The 20,432-nt window shown below is 39.1% G+C and overlaps 1 protein-coding gene across 5 annotated transcripts in view; it reads right to left on the bottom strand.

Annotated features, from left to right (window-relative positions):
- Window positions 1-540: 540 nt before the first annotated feature.
- LRRC28 (leucine rich repeat containing 28) overlaps window positions 541-20,432 on the bottom strand; it is a 186,561-nt gene continuing 166,669 nt past the window's right edge. For all 5 annotated transcript variants that reach the window (XM_058736730.1, XM_058736729.1, XM_058736733.1 and 2 more), the window contains one exon: window positions 541-856. In XM_058736730.1, the coding sequence (XP_058592713.1) occupies window positions 784-856 (73 nt within the window). In that variant the 3' untranslated portion in view covers window positions 541-783. The remainder of the gene's footprint in view (window positions 857-20,432) is intronic.

The following is a 20,432-nucleotide window of genomic DNA, read 5'->3' as shown; positions in this document are numbered from 1 at the left end:
TCAAAAATCATTTTTCTCTAAATAGTCTTTCAAAATATGAGGGTATTTCATTTATGATGTACATTTTTAGGTTTAAAAACCCTCACAAAAGTCTCTTAATGTGTTGCAAGACTTATAAACAGGGTTGTAACTTTCCAGAGGGTGTATGCTGGGACCCTGGCAGGGCCTTCACTGGAGTCTAAACTTCGCTGCCAACTCAGGCACTTCCCCCTCCACCCCCAGCCTCTCCAGTCCCCCCCACCCCCCACTCCCTCCGCCGCCCGATATTCAATATTCTGGAGGCCATTGGAGTTTGCTGGACTCCGGTAAAGACCTGGGAGAATAATCTGTGGGGAAATAATCCTCTGGGTAAAGAAAGAGAGGAGATTAAAAGTATCCTTGAAGGTATATGTGTTCAAAAGTTAATTTGGCTGTATTATCAAATCAGAGAGTTCTTCAGGGAACTGAAACTTGCTTTGAGGATTTGGGGAGGCACATCACACTACATAGTTTGCTTATGAGACATACTCACATAAAAAGAAAAACACAGAAGACAAGGGGTCCTTAATTTGGGGGAGGATCTATTCCAACTTGGGGTGGGGGAAGGGTGAAGGCATTTCAGCTCTGAGCTCAATCGGGACATTTCCAGAGAGTTCTTGCAGTCCCCCGCATTTGACAGGACAGGATGTAAGGGCCTGTTCCGCCAGGCTGGACCGTCCCGTCCCTCTGCCATACAAACAGTGTGCGATACACAGGCAACTGCAGTGTCAAGCTGGCAAAACTCCTGAGGCTCTCGAGTGTTTATCAACTCAGTAGGTCAAATGTCTGCAGACACTGGGCGGAGCAGCAGTAAGCCACAAAACTAACTGTTGTCCTCCTGGAAGGGGAAAAAAGGGAGAGAACACTGTGAGTTCCAGATGAAAGTCTCAGGATTCTTTCCATGAGAGGCAGTCTTTTTCTTGGTTAAAGTAAAGGATTAGGCACGGCCCCCCAAAAGTACACAACAGAAATGTAAATTTCCTTTTAAAACTGAGCACTGGAATCAGGTGAGGTATGCGCGTGCTCATTCTTTTACCAGTTTTCAAATGACATAATATCCCCCAACTTAGCAGCTGAGGGAAAAGAAGCTTTTTCCATGTTGCGGTCTGAATTCCGCTTCTGAGGGCCAACAAAACAGTAACAGAATTTGAAATGCGTTATTAAAAATCACGTAACAGAAAACATCACCAAATTTAGCTAGAACGCTTAATATTGAAGAACTTGTAAGAATGTGATTTTAAGGACTTTATCCCACAAATGTATTCACACAGATTGTTTGTAGAGGTAATTTCAGAATCTGAGTAAGAGAGTTTGGGGGTCTTCTTCCCACAAAGCAGAGGAATCCCATCTCAAACTCCCATCGGCACCTTTCCACACGGAGTCACGAGCCCTCTGACCCACTCTGGACCTCTCCAGCTATGAGAGGTCTGCTTTTCCCACCAGAAGTGCTATCCTCCTGTGAGGAGAGAATAATTTACTGTTGTTTCCACAGGATCCCCTGTGTTGACTGTCTTCTGGGTCTCTACCCTTTAATCCAGGCTTTGCCTTTCTCTGTAGCCCACGAAGGTCATATCTCCAGACCTTGTCACCAAAGCTGCCTGATGGCTGGTTTTTGACTAGATTAGGCAGAGGAGGCATAGCAGCAGGAGGATTTAGGGCAGTTGAATATTTCTTTCTTTACTTCTTTTTAAAAGCCCAGTTAATTGAGGTATATTAACAAACATATAATAAAATTTACCTGTTTTAAGTAGACAGTTGAATGAGATTTGAAAACTAAACAATTAGTTAACTAACACCAAAATCAAGATATATTTATCTCCGGAAATTCCTTGTCTTCATTTGCAGCTGAGAGCCACCCCCCTCCTCAACCTGCTCCCCACCAAGGCTCTGGCAACCACCGGTCATTTTGTTTCTCTGTGGGTTTTTGATTCATTTTCCCCTGGGCTCTGACAGTCTTCCAAAAGAAGCTTTGCTACCATTTCATCTTCATTGATTAATGCCTCCAACGCAAAGCTAGACCCACCTCTGTAGATTCTTTTGTCTTATATTTCTGGATCAATCCTGGATTCCCTTACCAACTGGCTGCCAGCTAGGTTTGGCTGATGGGAGGATAGAGCTCCCCTTCTTGTATGGCTCCGGTAACACTTCAACACTCTGCCGGGTAGCACCAACTCTGCCTCAGCTTTCACTTCCTGCTTGCAAGGAGCCTCAAAATCAGCCAGAGGGGAGAGCTCAGGGCCTTCCTGGGTCTTTCCTGGGCATGTTCACATCCCTATGCATGCATGTGGCCATACAGACTTCCAGGAATTTGTTAGTGCTTTTTAAATAAAGCCCCCACAGAAACCTTATTCCCTCGACTTCCCTTTTTCACTTTGTGGTTAGTCTATCATTGGCCCCATACTGCCTCAGGCAGCTGTGACGGTTAAGCAGTTGCCTGTAATTGGTTTGACAGCTTTTGATAAACACTCTCAGAGAAGAGGCTTTTTGCATTGGTGGGCTCTGAGATCAAATAAAGATAGCCTGGCAAGTGGGGTCTATCAGTGAACCACCAAGTAGGACAGTGACAATGCTCTGGCATTGGACCTTTGAAGAAGCTCCTTGTACCCCTTTCCAGTTGCTGCTAGAATGCTGGTTTTACCTATGATTGCAGATTCTTGATTTTCAAGGTTATAAATTACAAGATAGGGTTATGATGGGTTATTATATTGCAAAGGTCTATGTTCTTACTGAGCATCAGTTGCTTTTCTTAAGTAAATAATCATCAGATGTAAGCCTTTTGTTAATTTCCAGAGTTCTGAAAATTTTGATTGTGACCATTTTTGCCAGTTACCTTTTTGCTTTTGTGGAAAGGTTGGGTATTTGTACCCCACTCCATCTACCTCTCTGACTACAGCTTCTATTGGGCAGCCCCTCTGTTGGCTTCGGTTCTCAGCAGCCTCTAGATCCCCTAGTCCTTCAGGCCGAAGGATAAGATGGCAAAGCTTCCTACTGTTCTAAGTTTCCAGGTGCTTTATCATCCTTCTGGGTGCTCTGAACCCTGCTTCAGCTCCTGCAAATAGGCCTTCTCCATTCACTTCTCTCCAAAATCCCAGCTAATGTGTGTGTTCTAGCCAGTTCCCCAACCGATTTAGTAAGTGTTACAAGGAGGGGTGTAAGGATATAGTCCATCCAGGTGGAATTCTGGAATTGAGTTGGTAAGTGCATGTAGGGCGTTCTTGCTAGGGAAAAATGGGGTACTGCTAAAGTGCAGTATGGTTTGACATCATGAGTACTCAAAGTATCACTTAAACAGACTGACAAGGGAGGGTAAGGCACTGGGAAGTCAATGGCTGAGGCCCCTGATTGCTATGGCATCACAGTGAATTCAGAGATTGTGGAGCAAGATGGCTTCTTCCGACTGCTAAAGAGATTATCACTCACGGGCCCTCATCTCCATTCCTACCCCCAATTAAGCTTCGTGCCTTGAAGTCTCCACTGAAGGCATAGGGGGAGAATCTAATTTCTACAGTGGTCTTAAAGGAGTTCTTATTCCATGAAACTATAGGAGGGGCACGTCTGAAGCCTGAATGTACAGGTTGCAAAGTCACATGCCAGGTACAAGTACATTTATGTGGAGTCTCTTAAGGTAAAGGTACTGGCTGGGAAGGGGTAGGACCCTGACACTTGAAATGGAAACCTCTGTAGAGACACAAAGCTAAGAACCTTGAATCTCTGATATCTCTAAACATTTCTTCACATCAGAAACAGCCTTTTTTACCTTCTAAGACAATGAGCATTTCCTTTCATAAAAAATATGGCACTCACTTCATCTGGGGTAGTTACCTAAAAAGGAAGTACCTATTCTCTTCAGGACCCACTACCATCAATGGTCACTGTCTTTAGGGCCATAAGGGGTGTCAAATCCCAGCACGATCCGGAAAATTAATTGCAAGGCCTGCTACTGGGAAAGAGAACATACATGAAGAAGTTGCAGGATCTTGCCAAAGTTTATGAGCAGGAACCTGGACAGCAAGCATGTAAATGGATTCTAAGTAAATCAGCCAGCAGGACTAAATCTAAGGTTGGGTCAGGCCAATGAGGGTGTTCACATATGCCTCAGGATTTAACGTGTTAGCCTGAGCCCCTGTAATGGGTGACAAAAGTTCTGAGTCACTACTTGATTTCGGCTCAGGTCATGGTGTCGCGGTTCATGGGTTCGAGCCCTGCATTGGCTCCACACTGACAGGGTGGAGCCTGCTTCTGATTCTCTCTCTCCATCTCTCTCTGCCCCTCCCCAGCTCATGCTCGCACTCTCTCTCAAAAATAAATAAACCTTAAAAAAAAAAAAAGAAGTTGAGTCAGTAATGCCTATAGTCAAGGAGACAGGGTGGAAACCCACTGCACAGTCTGGAGGGAAGAGATCGTAGGTTTAGAGAAACGGGAACTCTAAAGTGGATCCCATGTGGTGCCCCTTGCTCAGCCACCTCCTGAAAACCTGTGGGAGCGCCAGAAGGCATTCCTTTCACCAAGACATTACAGTTTGTATTGATGAGGGGAATACAAACTGGAAGTAGCAAGCACACGTGATACTTAATATGACACATGTACTAGAGGTGAGACAGAAATCCTCCAGGAGGTCAGGTGTCTACTGCATTGGTAAAGTTTCAGAAGACTTACATCTGGAACTACACTATGAAGTAATAGATACTCCCTGTGGGTCCCTTTGGATTTTAGTGACAAAATATATTTGGTTGGGGACTTTTGGTTCTGCCAAGATAGAACAGTCCAGTCCTTCTGGATCCATCCTCTTACAATTAAAGCACAACAAACTGTCCATAACACAACAAACAAGCATAGGAAGACTCTAAAAGATAGACTGAAGGTAGACAGTCTATGGACCTTGGGATTTGAGGGGCAACATGGCAGCAGTGGGTTTCCTAGGTTTTCTTACTGCTTCCCATATAGCTAGATAGGATGCTCATAGAAACCCAGAACCACCAACAGGCATAGGTGTTAAAAAAAAAAATTGCCAAGAAAAGCTTGTTCCCCCTAGCCAAAGGACTGGGGCAGAGAAATCTACAGAGGAAGAAAGTAAGTGGTTGCTTCATGCTGGGTATGGGGGAGTACAGAGGTGACAGCCGAAAGGTACAAGGTTTCTTGTAGGATAAGAAAAATGTTCTAAAACTGACTGTGGTGCTAGCTGCACATATCCATGAATATAGTAAAATCCATACTGAATTGTACACTTTAAACAGGCACATTGTATGATATGTGAATCATCTCATTAGTCTTAAAAATAACAGCATTGAAAGGAGAAAAAGACAAATCCACAATTAGAGGGGATACTTCACCATCTTGCTTTCAGCAAATGACAGAGCTACTAGGCAGACAATCAGCAAAAGTACAGAAAAACCAAATAACTCAATTGACCAAAGAATCTAATTGAGGTATATAGAACATTCCACCCAAAAACAGAATACTCTCCCCTTCCACCACCAAATGTCCGTGGATAGACAGTATCCTTCACTATAAAACACACCTCAACAAATTTGAAAATAACTGTAATGTACAGAGGACACATGTAGTTTCATCTCTGGTAAGTAGCCTAGAAGTCATCACTCCTAGGCATACAAGAACAAGCTGAATAAACTGAAAACCGACAACTTTTCTTCCGGCCACCAGGGGACTGAGGGTGTAGGGTAAAGAGCAACCTCAGAGTCTGGAGAGATGGATGAATCTGGAGAGTCACACCTGGGATTTGCTCGCCTGGACAGAAGACATTAGAACTTCTGGAGGCTGAGCGCAGGCTAGCCTGAGAATCATATAATGCTGGGGCCGCAGTCTTAGGATTGTCACACATATTCTTGGGTTTTACCTACAGAAATCCTATAGGCTGTCATAGTAAAAATTAAAAAAAAAAATCCCCTTGTAACTCAGTCAAGAGCAGGAAAGAAGTAGTTTTCGTGTGTCACACCCAGAACATCGTCCAGAAGAAAGGACTGCTTTCCAGAGGAAAAGAGTTTACCAGAACCTTATCCTAGCTTGGGAAGGGCACTGTTGCCATTCCAGCCCCCTCTAGCCTGCCCATACCACCTTGGTGGAAAAAACAAGCTATGAGACATAAGAAAAACTTGTTAAAGCCATAGCCTAGAAACACAGGTCCACTATAATACTTAGATATAATCATAAAACTTCAGAACACTTTCCTCTCTCACACCATACCACCAGAGTAACTGGTTTCCAGCATAAGAATAGGGGCCCTGGGTGGCTTAGTTGGTTGAGCATCTGACTCTTGACTTCAGCTCAGGTCATGATCCCATGTTCATGGGATTGAGCCCTGTGTCAGAGCTGAGCTCCATGCTCAGTGTGGAGCCTGCTTGAGATTCTTGCTCTCTCCCTCTGCCCCTCTCCCTGAATCATACTCGCTCTCTCAAATAAATTAAAAAAAAAATTAAAAAGAACAGTGGATTACAGATAAAACAGCTGCAAGATGCTGACTCTCTTTAAGAGTACACAGGGAAGTCCAATGTCAAGTTAGGAGACTAAAACAAGGAAACTAGGAATTTGAATTTGAAGCCTCTGACGCCTACAACCACAGCAAACATTAGACACAGCCCAACTCCCAGCCAGATTAACATAAAATCTCATGCTAAATGCCTACTTACCTCAGTTCTTTTTTACCTAATACAATATGTCGGACAAAAAATTAGAAGATATAAGGCAAGAAAAAGCACATGTTGAAGAGACAAACAGAACGTCAGAACCAGAGCCAGATATGACAAAGATGTTGGAATTTTCAGACAGAGAATTTTAAAAAATAGAAAAGAAAATCTAAGATCTGTGGGACAATTTCTAAAGGTGCAACATATGCATAATTAGAATACCAGAAGGAGAAGGAGAGAAAGGTAAAGAAATATTTGAAGTGATAATGGTTAAGAAGTTTACAAAATTAGTAACAGATCCAGTAGTGTAAGAGCACCAAGCAGGATAAATATCAAGAACAGAACAAAACAATCCCCAAAAGACACACAGGCGTATCATACTCAAACTAGAAAAAAAGAATAAGAAAATTTTCAAAAGAGCCAGAGTGGGAAAAAACTCTTACCTATAGAAGAACAAGCATATGAACTACAGTGGACATATTAGAAAGCATGCAAGCAAGAAAAGAGTGGAGGAAAATATTTAGTGTGCTCAAAGAAAAAAAAAAAATCTCTGACTTAGAATTCTATACCCAGTAAAATTATCCTTCAAAAGTAAAGGAGAATAAAGATTTTTTCAGACAAACTGATAACTGAGGAAAATTCATTGCCAGGAGGAAAACAACAGAACTCAGATCTAAATAAAAACAGGAAGGCTGCTGGAGAAGGCATGAATAAAGGTAAAGTAAAATAGTTTTCTAATTTTCAATTGAACTAAAGTATAACTTGCTTAAAGTAATGAGGGTAGCAATGTAGTGTGTGACTACAACAGATGGATGTTGACACGAAGGGCAGCAATTCTGTAAGGGATGACAGGGAGGAATGTGGGATATTCAGTCACAAGACACCTTTATTACACATTGAGTAATATAGAGTCATTTGAAGATGGACTTAAATTAGTGAAAAAAATACATATTGTAAACTCTAAGGAAACCATTACACATTTTGAAAAAGGACTATAATGGGTATGCTAATAGAGGAGATAAAATAGAATCATGTAAAATGCTCAGTTAAAACCAGAGCAGGCAGAAAAAGAGGGAGGAAAAGAAATAAGAATGTAAAAAATAATTATAGACACAGTAGATATTAATCTAACTAAATCAATAGTCACTTTAAATTTAAATCACCTAAATATACCAATTAAAAGAGACTCTATAAGCAGATGAAAAAACTAGGCCCAAATATATAATGTGTACAAAAAACCCACTTTAAACATACAGAGGCAGACAGGTTAAGGGTAAAGGGATGGGAAAAGATAGAGCATGTTAATACCTATATCAATTTCAGATGACGTGGACTTCAATTCAGGACAAAGAAAAGTGTCAGACATAAGGAGGGGCATGACAGCATGATACAGGTGTTAATTCTCCAAAAAGATATAACAATGTAAAATGTGTATGAACCTAATAACAGAGCATCAAAACATGTAAGGCACAAAATGATAGAAGTGTAAGAAACAGACAAATCCACTATTAGAGCTCTTTAAGTAGTTGATAGATCCAGAAAACAGAACATCAGAGAGAATACAGTTGTTAGTTATCATTAATCAACTGGACCTAATCGACACTTACAGATACTCCATCCAAAAACAGAAAAATACACATTCATACACACTCATCTCAAGCTCATGTGTAATATTATTCAAGACAAACCACATTCTAGGACATAAAACTGCACCATAAAAAAATTTAAAGGAAGAGAAATCAAACAAACTTTGGTCTCAGACCACAACTGGAAATTAAACTAGAAATCAGTAACAGAAAGACAGATGGAAAATCCCCAAATATTTGAAATTTTAAAAATTAAATTCTAAATAATACATGGGTGGAAGAACAGGTCTCTAAAGAAATTAAAATATTTTGTAGTCGGGGAGCATGGGTGGCTCAGTAGGTTAAACGTGTGACTTGATTTTGGCTCAGGTTATGGCTTGTGGGTTTGAGACCCATGTCAGAATTCTCTCTCCCTCTCTCTGCCCCTCCTCTGCTTGCTCACGTGCGCTCTCTCTCAAAATAAATAAACCTAAAAAAATATTTTGAACTGAGTGAAAATGAAATACAACTTATCAAAAAATTGTGGGAAGCAGCAGAAGCAGTATTAAAGGGAAGTTCACAGCACACTAAACACATGTATTAGAAAAGAAGAAAGCTCTAAAATCAATAACCTGAGCTTCCATCAGGAAGTCATAGAATGAAGAACAATTTATTGAGGAAGATATAAAGAAATGGAAAAACATTCTGTGCTCATGGATTGGAAGAATAAATATTGTTAAAATGTCAATACTACCCAAAGCTATCTACACACTCAATGCAATCCCAATGAAAATTGCACCAGCATTCTTCTCAAAGCTAGAACAAGCAATCCTAAAATTTGTATGGAACCACAAAAGACCCTGAATAGCCAAAGTAATATTGAAGAAGAAGAAGACCAAAGCGGGAGGCATCACAATCCCAGACTTTAGCCTCTACTACAAAGCTGCAGTCATCAAGACAGCATGGTATTGGCACAAAAACAGACACATAGACCAATGGAATAGAATAGAGGCTCCAGAATTGGACCCACAAAAGTATGACCAACTAATTAATCTTTGACAAAGCAGGAAAGAGTATCCAATGGAAAAAAGACAGTCTTTTTAACAAATGGTTCAGGGAGAACTGGACAGCAACATGCAGAAGAATGAAACTAGACCTCTTTCTTACACCATTCATAAAAATAAACTCAAAATGGAAAAAGGACCTGAATGCGAGACAGGAAACCATCAAAACCCTAGAGGAGAAAGCAGGAAAAAGCCTCTCTGACCTCAGCCGCAGCAATTTCTTACTTGACACATCTCCAAAGGCAAGGGAATTAAAAGCAAAAATGAACTATTGGGACCTCATGAAGATAAAAAGCTTCTGCACTGCAAAGGAAACAATCAACAAAACTAAAAGGCAACCGACGGAATGGGAAAAGATATTTGCAAATGATATATCGGACAAAGGGCTAGTATCCAAATTCTATAAAGAACTCACCAAACTCCACACCCAAAAAATAAATAATCCAGTGAAGAAATGGGCAGAAAACATGAATAGACACTTGTCTAAAGAAGACATCCAGATGGCCAACAGGCACATGAAAAGATGCTCAACGTCACTCCTCATCAGGGAAATACAAATCAAAACCACATTGAGATATCACCTCACGCCAGTCAGAGTGGCCAAAATGAACAAATCAGGAGACTATAGATGCTGGTGAGGATGTGGAGAAACGGGAACCCTCTTGCACTGTTGGTGGGAATGCAAACTGGTGCAGCCACTCTGGAAAACAGTGTGGAGGTTCCTCAAAAAATTAAAAATAGATCTACCCTATGACCCAGCAATAGCACTGCTAGGAATTTATCCAAGGGATACAGGAGTGCTAATGCATAGGGGCACTTGTACCCCAATGTTTACAGCAGCACTTTCAACAATAGCCAAATTATGGAAAGAGCCTAAATGTCCATCAACTGATGAATGAAGAAATTGTGGTTTATGTACACAATTGAATATTACATGGCAATGAGAAACAATGAAATGTGGCCTTTTGTAGCAATGTGGATGGAACTGGAGAGTGTTATGCTAAGTGAAATAAGTCATACAGAGAAAGACAGATACCATATGTTTTCACTCATATGTGGATCCTGAGAAACTTAACAGAAAACCATGGGGGAGGGGAAGGGGAAAAAAAAAGGTTAGAGAGGGAGGGAGCCAAAGCATAAGAGACTCTTAAAAACTGAGAACAAACTGAGGGTTGATGGGGGGTGGGAGGGAGAGGAGGGTGGGTGATGGGTATTGAGGAGGGCACCTGTTGGAATGAGCACTGGGTGTTGTATAGAAACCAATTTGACAATAAATTTCATATTAAAAAAATAAAATAAAAATCGTAAAAAAAGAACAATTTACGAAGAACAATCTAAAGTAAGTAAAAATCACAGAGCATGTTCTCTATCCAAATGGAATCAAATTAGAAATCCATAACGGAAAGACAACAGGAAGATTTCCAAATGTGGATATAAAAGAACACAGTTCTTTGACCTTCCTTGACCTATGGGTCAAATGACTACTTTCCCATGGATTAAAGAGGCAATCTCAAATAGAAACTTACATGAACTGAATGAAAATGAAAAGACAACATATCAAAAATTTTGAGGCATGGGAAAGCAGTGCTGAGAGAGAAATGTATGGTACGTAATGCTTATGTTAAAAAGGAAAGTTCTCAAATCAATGATCTGAGCTTCTACTCCGATCCCATCCCCCAAAGGCAAAGTAAACCCAAAGCAAGCAGAATGAAGGAATAATAAATCAGTGAAATCAACAATTTCACTAGGATTAAGAAGATCAATAAAATTGATACATCTATAGCAAGACTAACAAAGATAGACAGAAGGCTCTCTTAATATAAGAAATGAAACAGGTGTTATCAGTACAAATCCTGAAGCCATTAAAAAGATGAGAATATTATGAACCATTTCATAGTCATAAATTTGTAAGCTGAGAGTAGATGGATTCCTTGAAAACTACAAACTACCAACACTCAACCAAGATGAAATAGCCAACCTGAAAAGGACTGTAATTATTAAAAATTGACTTCGTAATTAAAAAAAGAAAAGAAATCTCCAAGTCCAGACAATTTCACTGGAGAATTCTATCAAACATTTAAAGAAGAGCTAAGAGGAATTTTTACAGTCTCTTGGAGAAAAAACAGAAAAGGAAGAACACTTCCCAACTCATTTTATAAGGCCAGTCATTACTCTGACTCTAAAGCCAGAGAGTTTAAAACCAGAAAACTATAGACCATCTCTCTCATGAATACAGATAGAAAAATCTTCAACAAAGTATTAAACTAATACAAAAAAGTATAAAAAGAGCTATACACCATTGTCAGGTGGGGGTTATTCTGGGTATGTAAGGTTGGTTTAATATTTGAAAATCAATTTCATCGATCATGTCAGCAGGTGAATTAAAAAAAAATTGTATGATATCAATGGACTCAGAAAAAAGCATTTGAAAAATCTCCACTAATGATAAAAAGCCTCAGCAAACAGGAATAGAGGGGATCTTTCTCAATCTGATAATTAGAATCTACAAAAACCTACTGCTAACTTCATACTCTATAAGGGATGTGTACTTTCAACACCTTAATCAACACAGTACTTGAAGTTTTAACCACTGCAGTAAGGCAAGAAAAAGAAATAAAAGGCACAGAGAATGGAAGGTGGAGAAATAAAACTATTTCTACTTTCAGATGACATGATTGTCTACATAGAAAACACCAAAGCATCTACAAAATGTACTCCTAGACCTTTAAGCAAGTTCAGCAATGCTGCAGGCACATAAGACTGAAATACAAAAATGAATCACATTTCCACATACTAACAATGAACACATGGAAAGTGGAATTTAAAAGTATAATATCATTTATAGTCACATAAAGAAAGTGGGACACTTGGGTATAAATTTAACAAAACACTTAAGGACTTCTATGCTGCAAGTTATTAAATATTGATGAAAGAAATAAAAGACTACTTAAAAAAATGGAAAGACACAGTATTCACACACCGGAAGACTCAACATCGCAAAGATGTTAATTCTCTCCAAGGTTGATCTATAGATTGAATGCAATTCTTTTCGAAATCCAGCACAAGGGTTTTTTGTTTTTTTTTTTTTGAGACAAAGATAAGCTTCTTCTAAAATTTACATGGAAATGCAGAGGCCCTAGAAGAACTAACAGAATTTTGAAAAAGAATAACAAAGTAGAGGTATCACTTTATCTGATATTAAGGGCTAATATATAACTACAGAATCAACACAGTTTGGCATTGACTGAGAGACAGACACAGATCAATGGAAAAGAGAACATCCTTATGATGTACCTGGGGTAGGTAAAGATTTCTTAGGACATAAAAAGCACTAACTATAAAATTAAAATGGGTAAATTTGACTCCATCAAAATCAAAACCTTCTACTTTGCAAATTACACTCATATGAAAATGAAAGGCAAGCATCACTTTCGAGATTTTCTTAATTCAGGAAACTATATAAATTTTAAGTCATTGGATACTTTGTATTACCTTAACTAAAAAAAATTAAAGTTGGTTAGAACCCTACTTCAGATAATTTGCTTCACACACACCAGCATGTATACATGTGTATAAATCACAATTGAAATGAAACTCAGACACAAAATGATCTTAAGTATGATAAGTGGATTTTTGAGGATCAGCTAACTAAACTCTCCTGGCTTTAAAAAAAAAATAATTATGCTACATGAAAATCATTCATAGAAACAGTACATTTCATGCCGCTGGATTTTTAAAAATAAAGGCTCTAAGCAAAAAAATCCAACTCCATAAAAATGTGTTTTGTTGTTGTTTTTTACTTACTGAAGCATAATGCCCACTGATCATTATCAACTCCTTATGATGCTCAAGGGCGGGGTGGGTAACCTGGAGGTGCCATAGTTGTGCTACAAAAAATCCAACTGTGTGGACTTACGACTTGTGGGAGATTCTAACAACATGTTGTATCTGCTTGTTGCATTAATGATCTAAGTTGTTACAAGTACACCAAATCTACTGCCTTACGAATGGATTTGTGCTGGTTTGATCCTTTAAAATTCCTAAGCTGTGGCACCAGGGATGTGACAGTTTTCAGGGAGAAATTCTGAGCTAAGCAATAAACTCTATAGTTAGGAAAAGGAGGTTAGTACATTCTACAAAGAACATCAGACATGACATTTGTTGCTTTAGAATCTCTTATTTATAGGCAAGACAGGAGAAAGAGCATTTCAGCTTAGTTTTAAAATACAGAAATATACTATTCTTAAAAAAAAAATCACAATGTGGTTGGCACATTCTGGAGCCCCCAAAAAAACATAAGAAATATGGTATCTTCTTTGCAAACGTGTTTCCTGATTAGAAACAAAAAGCAAAAAGCATATCCTTGACTCATACAGAAATTCAAGCCAGAAGAAAAACAATATTTATTAGACGGAGTTGATCAGATGACATCCCAAACCTGTACACAAATTAAGGGAGAATTATCTCATAACATATTGTATCTGCTTGTTCCACTTATGTTAACGGTGACGGTTTCTCATGGGAAGATCCTACGTGCAGACCTAGAGGCTTAAATATGACATACTGGTTTCTCTATTTGATCAGTCCATCCCCTAGGACATCAGGGGTGAAATATATGTATGGGACGTCAGGGGTGAAATATATGTATGGGAAAAGAAGTTATCAGGTGGTGTGGTCAGGGCTGAATCCCTGGTACCTAATACAGAGTTTGGCACATCGCAGAGGTCAACGCACAATAACTGAGTGATACGAGTAGGAAAAAACAGTGAAGAACAATTTACTTAAATTGTTGAAGAGTATTTTACCTGCGCAAAGAGGGTGCCGGTCAATGAATAGGCTTTGGCTAAAAGAAAAAAAAAAATCCCAAATATAAGTAAGCAAATAATGTCAGTATTACTGATGTTAACTGGTTTCATAGAAGAAAGTAATAGCCATAAAAAGCAAGGATAAGGTAATGAGAAACATTTCGTAAGTGATTTAACCATATAAGAATTAGGAGAGATTATTTAGAGATAAACTACAGTGAGTGAAATTACAGTGAGTGGAGAAGAGAGTACAAAGTTGTCCTGAAAGATGAGAGAAGCCATAAGACAATGAGTTCTGCGTGCCTCTCACAGGCCTCTATCCCGAGGCACATCCGTCACCAGGACATCTGGCCCTCTCAAGTAATTGCTCTGGCTTAAAAGACCAAGGAGAATTCCTGGAGAAAACCAAACTCTATATCAGAGCTTGAAAGCAGCTGACTGAAGCCAGGGTGTCATTACCTCCCACAGTGCTCTGCTTGCGGGGAATGCTCACTGCATATCTGCTAACTGGACACATTAATTAATGAGTGGATGAGTTACTCTGAGCTATTTGGAACTAACTCCAATAGCATTTTTAACAAGAAGAGAAAAAAAATTCCTAAAACTCACCTGGAGCCAACAAAAGATCCCACAGAGCCAAGCAAATCTTGAGAAAGAACAAAGCTCGAGGCGTCCCATTATCTTGACTGCAAAATGTTTTACAAAGCTACAGTAATCAGAACAGTATGGTATTGGCATAAAGACAGGTACACAGAAAAATGGAACAGAACACAGGGCCTAGAAACAGACCCACACAAAACTGTTAACTGATCTTCCACAAGGAAGCCAAGAATATACAATGGGAAAAAGAGTCTCTTCAAAAAATGGTGCTGGGAAATTGGATATCCACATGCAAAAGGAATGAAACTGAGAGTAGAAAGCTTATCTTACACCATACATAAAAAGATCAACTCAAAATAGATTAAAGACTTATATGTAAGACCTGAAACTATAAAACTAGAAGAAAACATTGGGAGAAAGCTTCTTAATTAACATTGGTCTTGACAATGAATTCTTTTTTTTTTTTTTTTTTTAAAGTTCATTCATTTATTTTTGAGAGACACAGAGACAGCATGAATGGGGAAGGGGCAGAGTGGGAGGGAGAGAGAAAATCCCAAGCAGGCTCTGTGCTGTCGGCACAGAGCCCAATGTGAGGCTCAAACTCACAAAATCATGAGATCATGACCTGAGCTGAAACCAAGAGTTGGCTAAACTGACTGAGCCACCCAGGCACCCCTACAATGAATTCTTGAACATGACACGAGTAGCAGAGCAACAAAAGCAAAAACAGGTGAGTAGGACTACTTCAAACTAAAAAGCTTCTGCAAAGCAGAAGGAAACAAAAGGAAAAAGCAACTTATAAAATGGGAAAAAAATATTTGAGAATCCCACTACTTGATGATGGGTTAATATCCAAAATATATAAGGAATTACTATAACTCAATAGCAATAAACAAATAATCTGATTTAGAAATGGGCAAAGGACTTACACAGACATCTCTCCAAAGACATACAAGTGGCCAACAGGCCCATGAAAAGGTTCTCAACATTATTAATCATCAAGGAAATACACATCAAACCACAGTGAGGCATCACCTCATACCTATTAGGATCGCTATTGTAAAAACAACAAATGAAACAACCAAACAAAAAATAATGTGTTGGCAAAGATACAGAGAAATGGGAATCCTTGTATACTTTTGGTGGGAAGGTAAAATGCTGCAGTTGTTATGGAAAATAGTACGGCAGCTCCTCAAAAAAATTAAAATATAACTGTCATATGATCCAGAAATCCCACTCTGAGTATGTAACCAAAAGAAATCAGAGTCTCAAGGAAATACCTGCACTCCATGTTCATGATGGCATTATTCACAATATCCTAAATTTGAAAACAACCTTAATGTCTGCTAATGGGTGAACAGATAAAGACAATCTGGTAGAAATATGGGATGAATATTTTTTTAAATAATTTATTTTTAATATTTGATTTATTTATTTAGAGAGAGAGCATTCGCAAGCGGGGAAGGGCAGAGAGAGAGAGGGAGAGAGAGAATCACAAGCAGGTTCTGTGCTGTCAGCGCAGAGCCCGATGTGGGGCTCGATCCCATGAACCATGAGATCAAGAGTCGGATGCTCAACTGACTGTGCCACCCAGGCGTCCCATAAGGATGGAATATCACTTAGACTAAAAAAAAGAAGGATGTCCTGGCATATGCAATGACACAAACAAACCTGGAAGACATTATGCTAAGTGAAATAAGCCAGCCCCAGGAGGACAGGATTTCACTTACACGAGGTATCTAAAAAAGTAAACTCACAGAAGCAGAGAGTAGAATGGTGGTTGCCAGAAGCTGGAGAAGGGGAGGAAGAAACGGGAGTTGTTGTCAGCTTCAGTTATGCAAACTGAACAAATTCTAGAGTGCTGCTGCTGCTGAATGTGGTGCCTGTAGTTAATATTATTGTACTATGCACTTGAAAATTTGTTAAGAAGGTAGATCTCATGTTTAAATGTTCTTAATACAATTAAAAAAAAAAAGGATATAAAGAGCACCAATAATCTGATTCAATGGATCCTTGGTTGAGAAGTCAATTTAGAGAGGGGTGCCTGGGTGACTCAGTCAGTTAAGCATCTGACTCTTGATTTTGGCTCAGGTCATGATGTCATAGTTTGTGGGATCGAACCCTGCCTCAGGCTCTGTGCTGACAACGCAGAACCTTCTTGGGATCCTCTCTTTCTTCCTTTCTCTCTGTCTCTCCCCTGCTTGTGTGAACATGTTCTCTCTGTCCCTCTCTCACAAAAATAAATAAGTAAACTTAAAAAAAAAGTCAATTTAGAGAGATTCTACTTTAACCTATTACCAATGGTCATTTCTGGTTGAAGTTCTTCTGTTTGAGATAGTCTCCTTTTGCAGAATTGTAAAAAAATTTTTTAACGTTTATTTATTTTTGAAACAGAGAGACACAGAGCATGAACGGGGGAGGGTCAGAGAGAGAGAGGGGGGGACACAGAATTCGAAACAGGCTCCAGGCTCGAGCTGTCAGCACAGAGCCCGACGCAGGGCTCAAACTCACGGACCGCGAGATCATGACCTGAGCCGAAGTTGGACGCTTAACCTACTGAGCCACCCAAGTGCCCCCAGAATTGTGTTTTCTAATTTTGCTTCTATGATCATGTATGAATTGAATAGACATACTTTGTCCCCCATCAAAATAAAAATAAATAACTGGTCTAACAATTTTTTTTTTCTTTTATGTTTTTATTTTTGAGAGGACACACACACACAGTGAGAGCGGGGAGGGGCAGTGAAAGAGGGAGACACAGAATTCAGAGAAGGCTCCAGGCTCCAGGCTCCAAGCTGTCAGCACAGAGCCCGATGCGGGGCTCAAACTCACAGACTGTAAGATCATGACCTGAGTTGAAGTCGGATGCCCAACCAACTGAGCCACCCAGGCGCCCCTGGTCTACTAATGTTTTAATAATTAAACATTTTTATATGGTTTTTATATGGTTTATAACTGGAGAGGAGTCCTGCCCCGGGAAGAAGTATACCCAAGTTTTATCCTTACCTGATTTAGATATTTAAAAGGAGATTTTGAACTGGGGCATCTGAACAATCAAGTAAGTGTCCAACTTCGGCTCAGGTCATGATCTCATGGTTTGTGGAATCGAGCCACTGACAGCTCGGAGCCTGCTTGGAATTCTCTATCTCCCTCTCTCTGCCCTTCCCCCACTTCTCTCTCTCTCTCTCTCTCTCAAAAATAAATAAAACATTTAAAAAAAAAGATGAGATTTTTTTAACTTACAAGTTGATGTTGGAATGGGTTAGGATTTGGGGGGTGTTGGGATAGGGTGAATTTATTTTGCATGTGAGAAGAACATGAATTTTTGGAACGGACTGTTATGGGTTGAAGTATGTCCTCCCAAATTCATGTGATGAAGCCCTGACCTCTAATGTGATGGGTATTTGCAGTTAGGCCCTTCTGGAGATAGTAGGTTTAGATGAGGTCATGAGGATGGGGCACTCATAATGGGATTAGCACCCTTATAAAAAGAAGAGACACCAGCGAGCCTGTGTGCATGTGCTCACAAGCTCTCTGCCATGTGAGGCAGCAAAAAAGTGGCCATCTGCAAACCAGGAAAAAAACTCTCCCCTACAACCTGACCATGTGCACCCTGATTTCAGACTTCCAGCCTAAGAACTGTGAGGAAATAAATTTCTGTTGTTCAAGTCAGTGAGTTATGGTATTTTGTTATGGCAGCCTGAGCAGAGTAATGCAGTGACATTATTTGGAAACAGGATCACTTCAGGTATAATTAGTTAAGGGAGGATTAAAGCCCACCAGAGTGGGCCCTAATGCAATATCACTGGGGTCCTTACAAAAAGGGGAAGTTTAGACACAGAGCGAGACAGACATAGAGAGAAGATGATGTAAAGACACAGGGAGAAGACAGCCATCTATCTCCAAGCCAAGGAGAGACGCCTGGAACAGACCCTTCCCTCACAGCCGTCACAAGGAACTACTCCGCCAACATGCCGATTTCAGACTTCCAGCCTTCAGAGCTGTGAGACAATGGATATCCTATTATTTAAGTCACCCGGTTTTGTGGCATTTTAAATGTTGTGGCATTCCTAGCAAATTAATATATAGCCCTGAAAAACCTTGGGTGACCTGATTTCCTATTGGAAAATACAGAACTTGTATAAATCACGCATGCATGGGGAAAAGCCAGACACGTTGTTATAATAATAAATAACCCTCTATGCTGATGTTCTCCATTTTAGTAAGTGAACAGTAAGTTTTAGGAAAGAAAATGTGCTATAAGGATTCAAAATCATGAATATGCTAGCCATTCTTCTGTTTTATTGATATTTGAAGGTTTGGGAATCTATTGTTTATTAAAAATACTATAATTTCTTTTTGCTTCACTCTGTATTAAATTTAGGCTGAAACTAACACTTGTATGGGACTTGGTATTTTAGAAGAATATCCAATATGTTCTTTTAAAATGATGCCAGATGTCCACAATGATTTAGGTATTGGCTGATACAATGTATTATTTACAACAAGCAAAACCAACTGAACTGAATATATTATAAAACTTAAAAATAATATTATCAAGACCTTGTAGAGTTAGTTTATGATATTAAAAATATTGATTTTATTTTCAGCAGTAAGCTACTGAGATTTAAGTAGTTGGTTTTCAGTTACAAAAGAAAGTACTTTAAAGACTATGATAGAAACTGAAGTCAATGCTTTTAATACAATCTCCATAGCAACATGGGAAGGAGCAAAGTCTGGTGGACCGAATGAAAGCCACAAACTCTCAATTTCAACCCTAGCATTAACTCACCACAGAAAGCCATGTTTATGTCTTGGCATTTCATCTTTGCTATAAACACAGGCACTTCTGGCTTTGCTCAACAAACGGGCACTGCTTAAGTCCTATGTACTGGATATATTCATTTTATGAAACTAATACTATTATATTTTATGTCCCGAAACAATATAAGATTATTCACACTGACATTCTAGGTTGTAGCAGACAAATAAGTAACAGTCAATAAAACATTCAAATACTGAATAAATTCCCCAAATCTCCTATAAAGATAACACACATAAAAAATGTCTCCTTTTGAAGGATCTAATTTACTTTCACAAATTAATTGCCATGATAAAAAGAAAGTTTATCTTTTTGAAAAAGGTATTCAGAATTTTATCAGCTACTGACAGGGTATCCTGACCATACAGAATTGTTTTCATTTTCATATTTTCAATAAGAAAATGTCTTCTATATAAAAAAAAAAAAAAAAAAAAAACACTGTACTATGCATAAGGATTTTATGATAGTTTAATGAATTCATTAAGATTATCCTATGATGATATCTTACTAACATGAAAAGCATTTGCTAGAAACACACACATACGAGAAATTTTTACAAGTCTCTGCGCTAAAAAAAAATAGATTAAAATAGTTACCATTTACTTAGTATTTATTACATGCCTGGGCTCTTTCCATGAATGATCTCATTTATCCTCACAATGACCTTATTAAACAGATATTAATATTATGCTCATCTTATTAATGAAAAGTTGAAGCTTAGAGATTTTACGTCCTCTGCTCAAGGTCTCTGGGCGGAGGAGCTGGAGTCAGGGCCCGGGCACCTGCCCCTATGCAACTATGGCTCTCCTCCACTGTGTCTATTTCATTTGTTAATTTTATTCGTGTAGGAAGTAATACACGCAGACTCTGACTCAGTCCTTTTAACTCCAATCTAAACGGAATCCCACTAAATTTGG

Source organism: Neofelis nebulosa, chromosome 7 (assembly GCF_028018385.1).
Source record: "Neofelis nebulosa isolate mNeoNeb1 chromosome 7, mNeoNeb1.pri, whole genome shotgun sequence".
NCBI lineage: Eukaryota > Metazoa > Chordata > Mammalia > Carnivora > Felidae > Neofelis > Neofelis nebulosa.
This window is presented reverse-complemented; position numbering and strand designations above follow the sequence as displayed.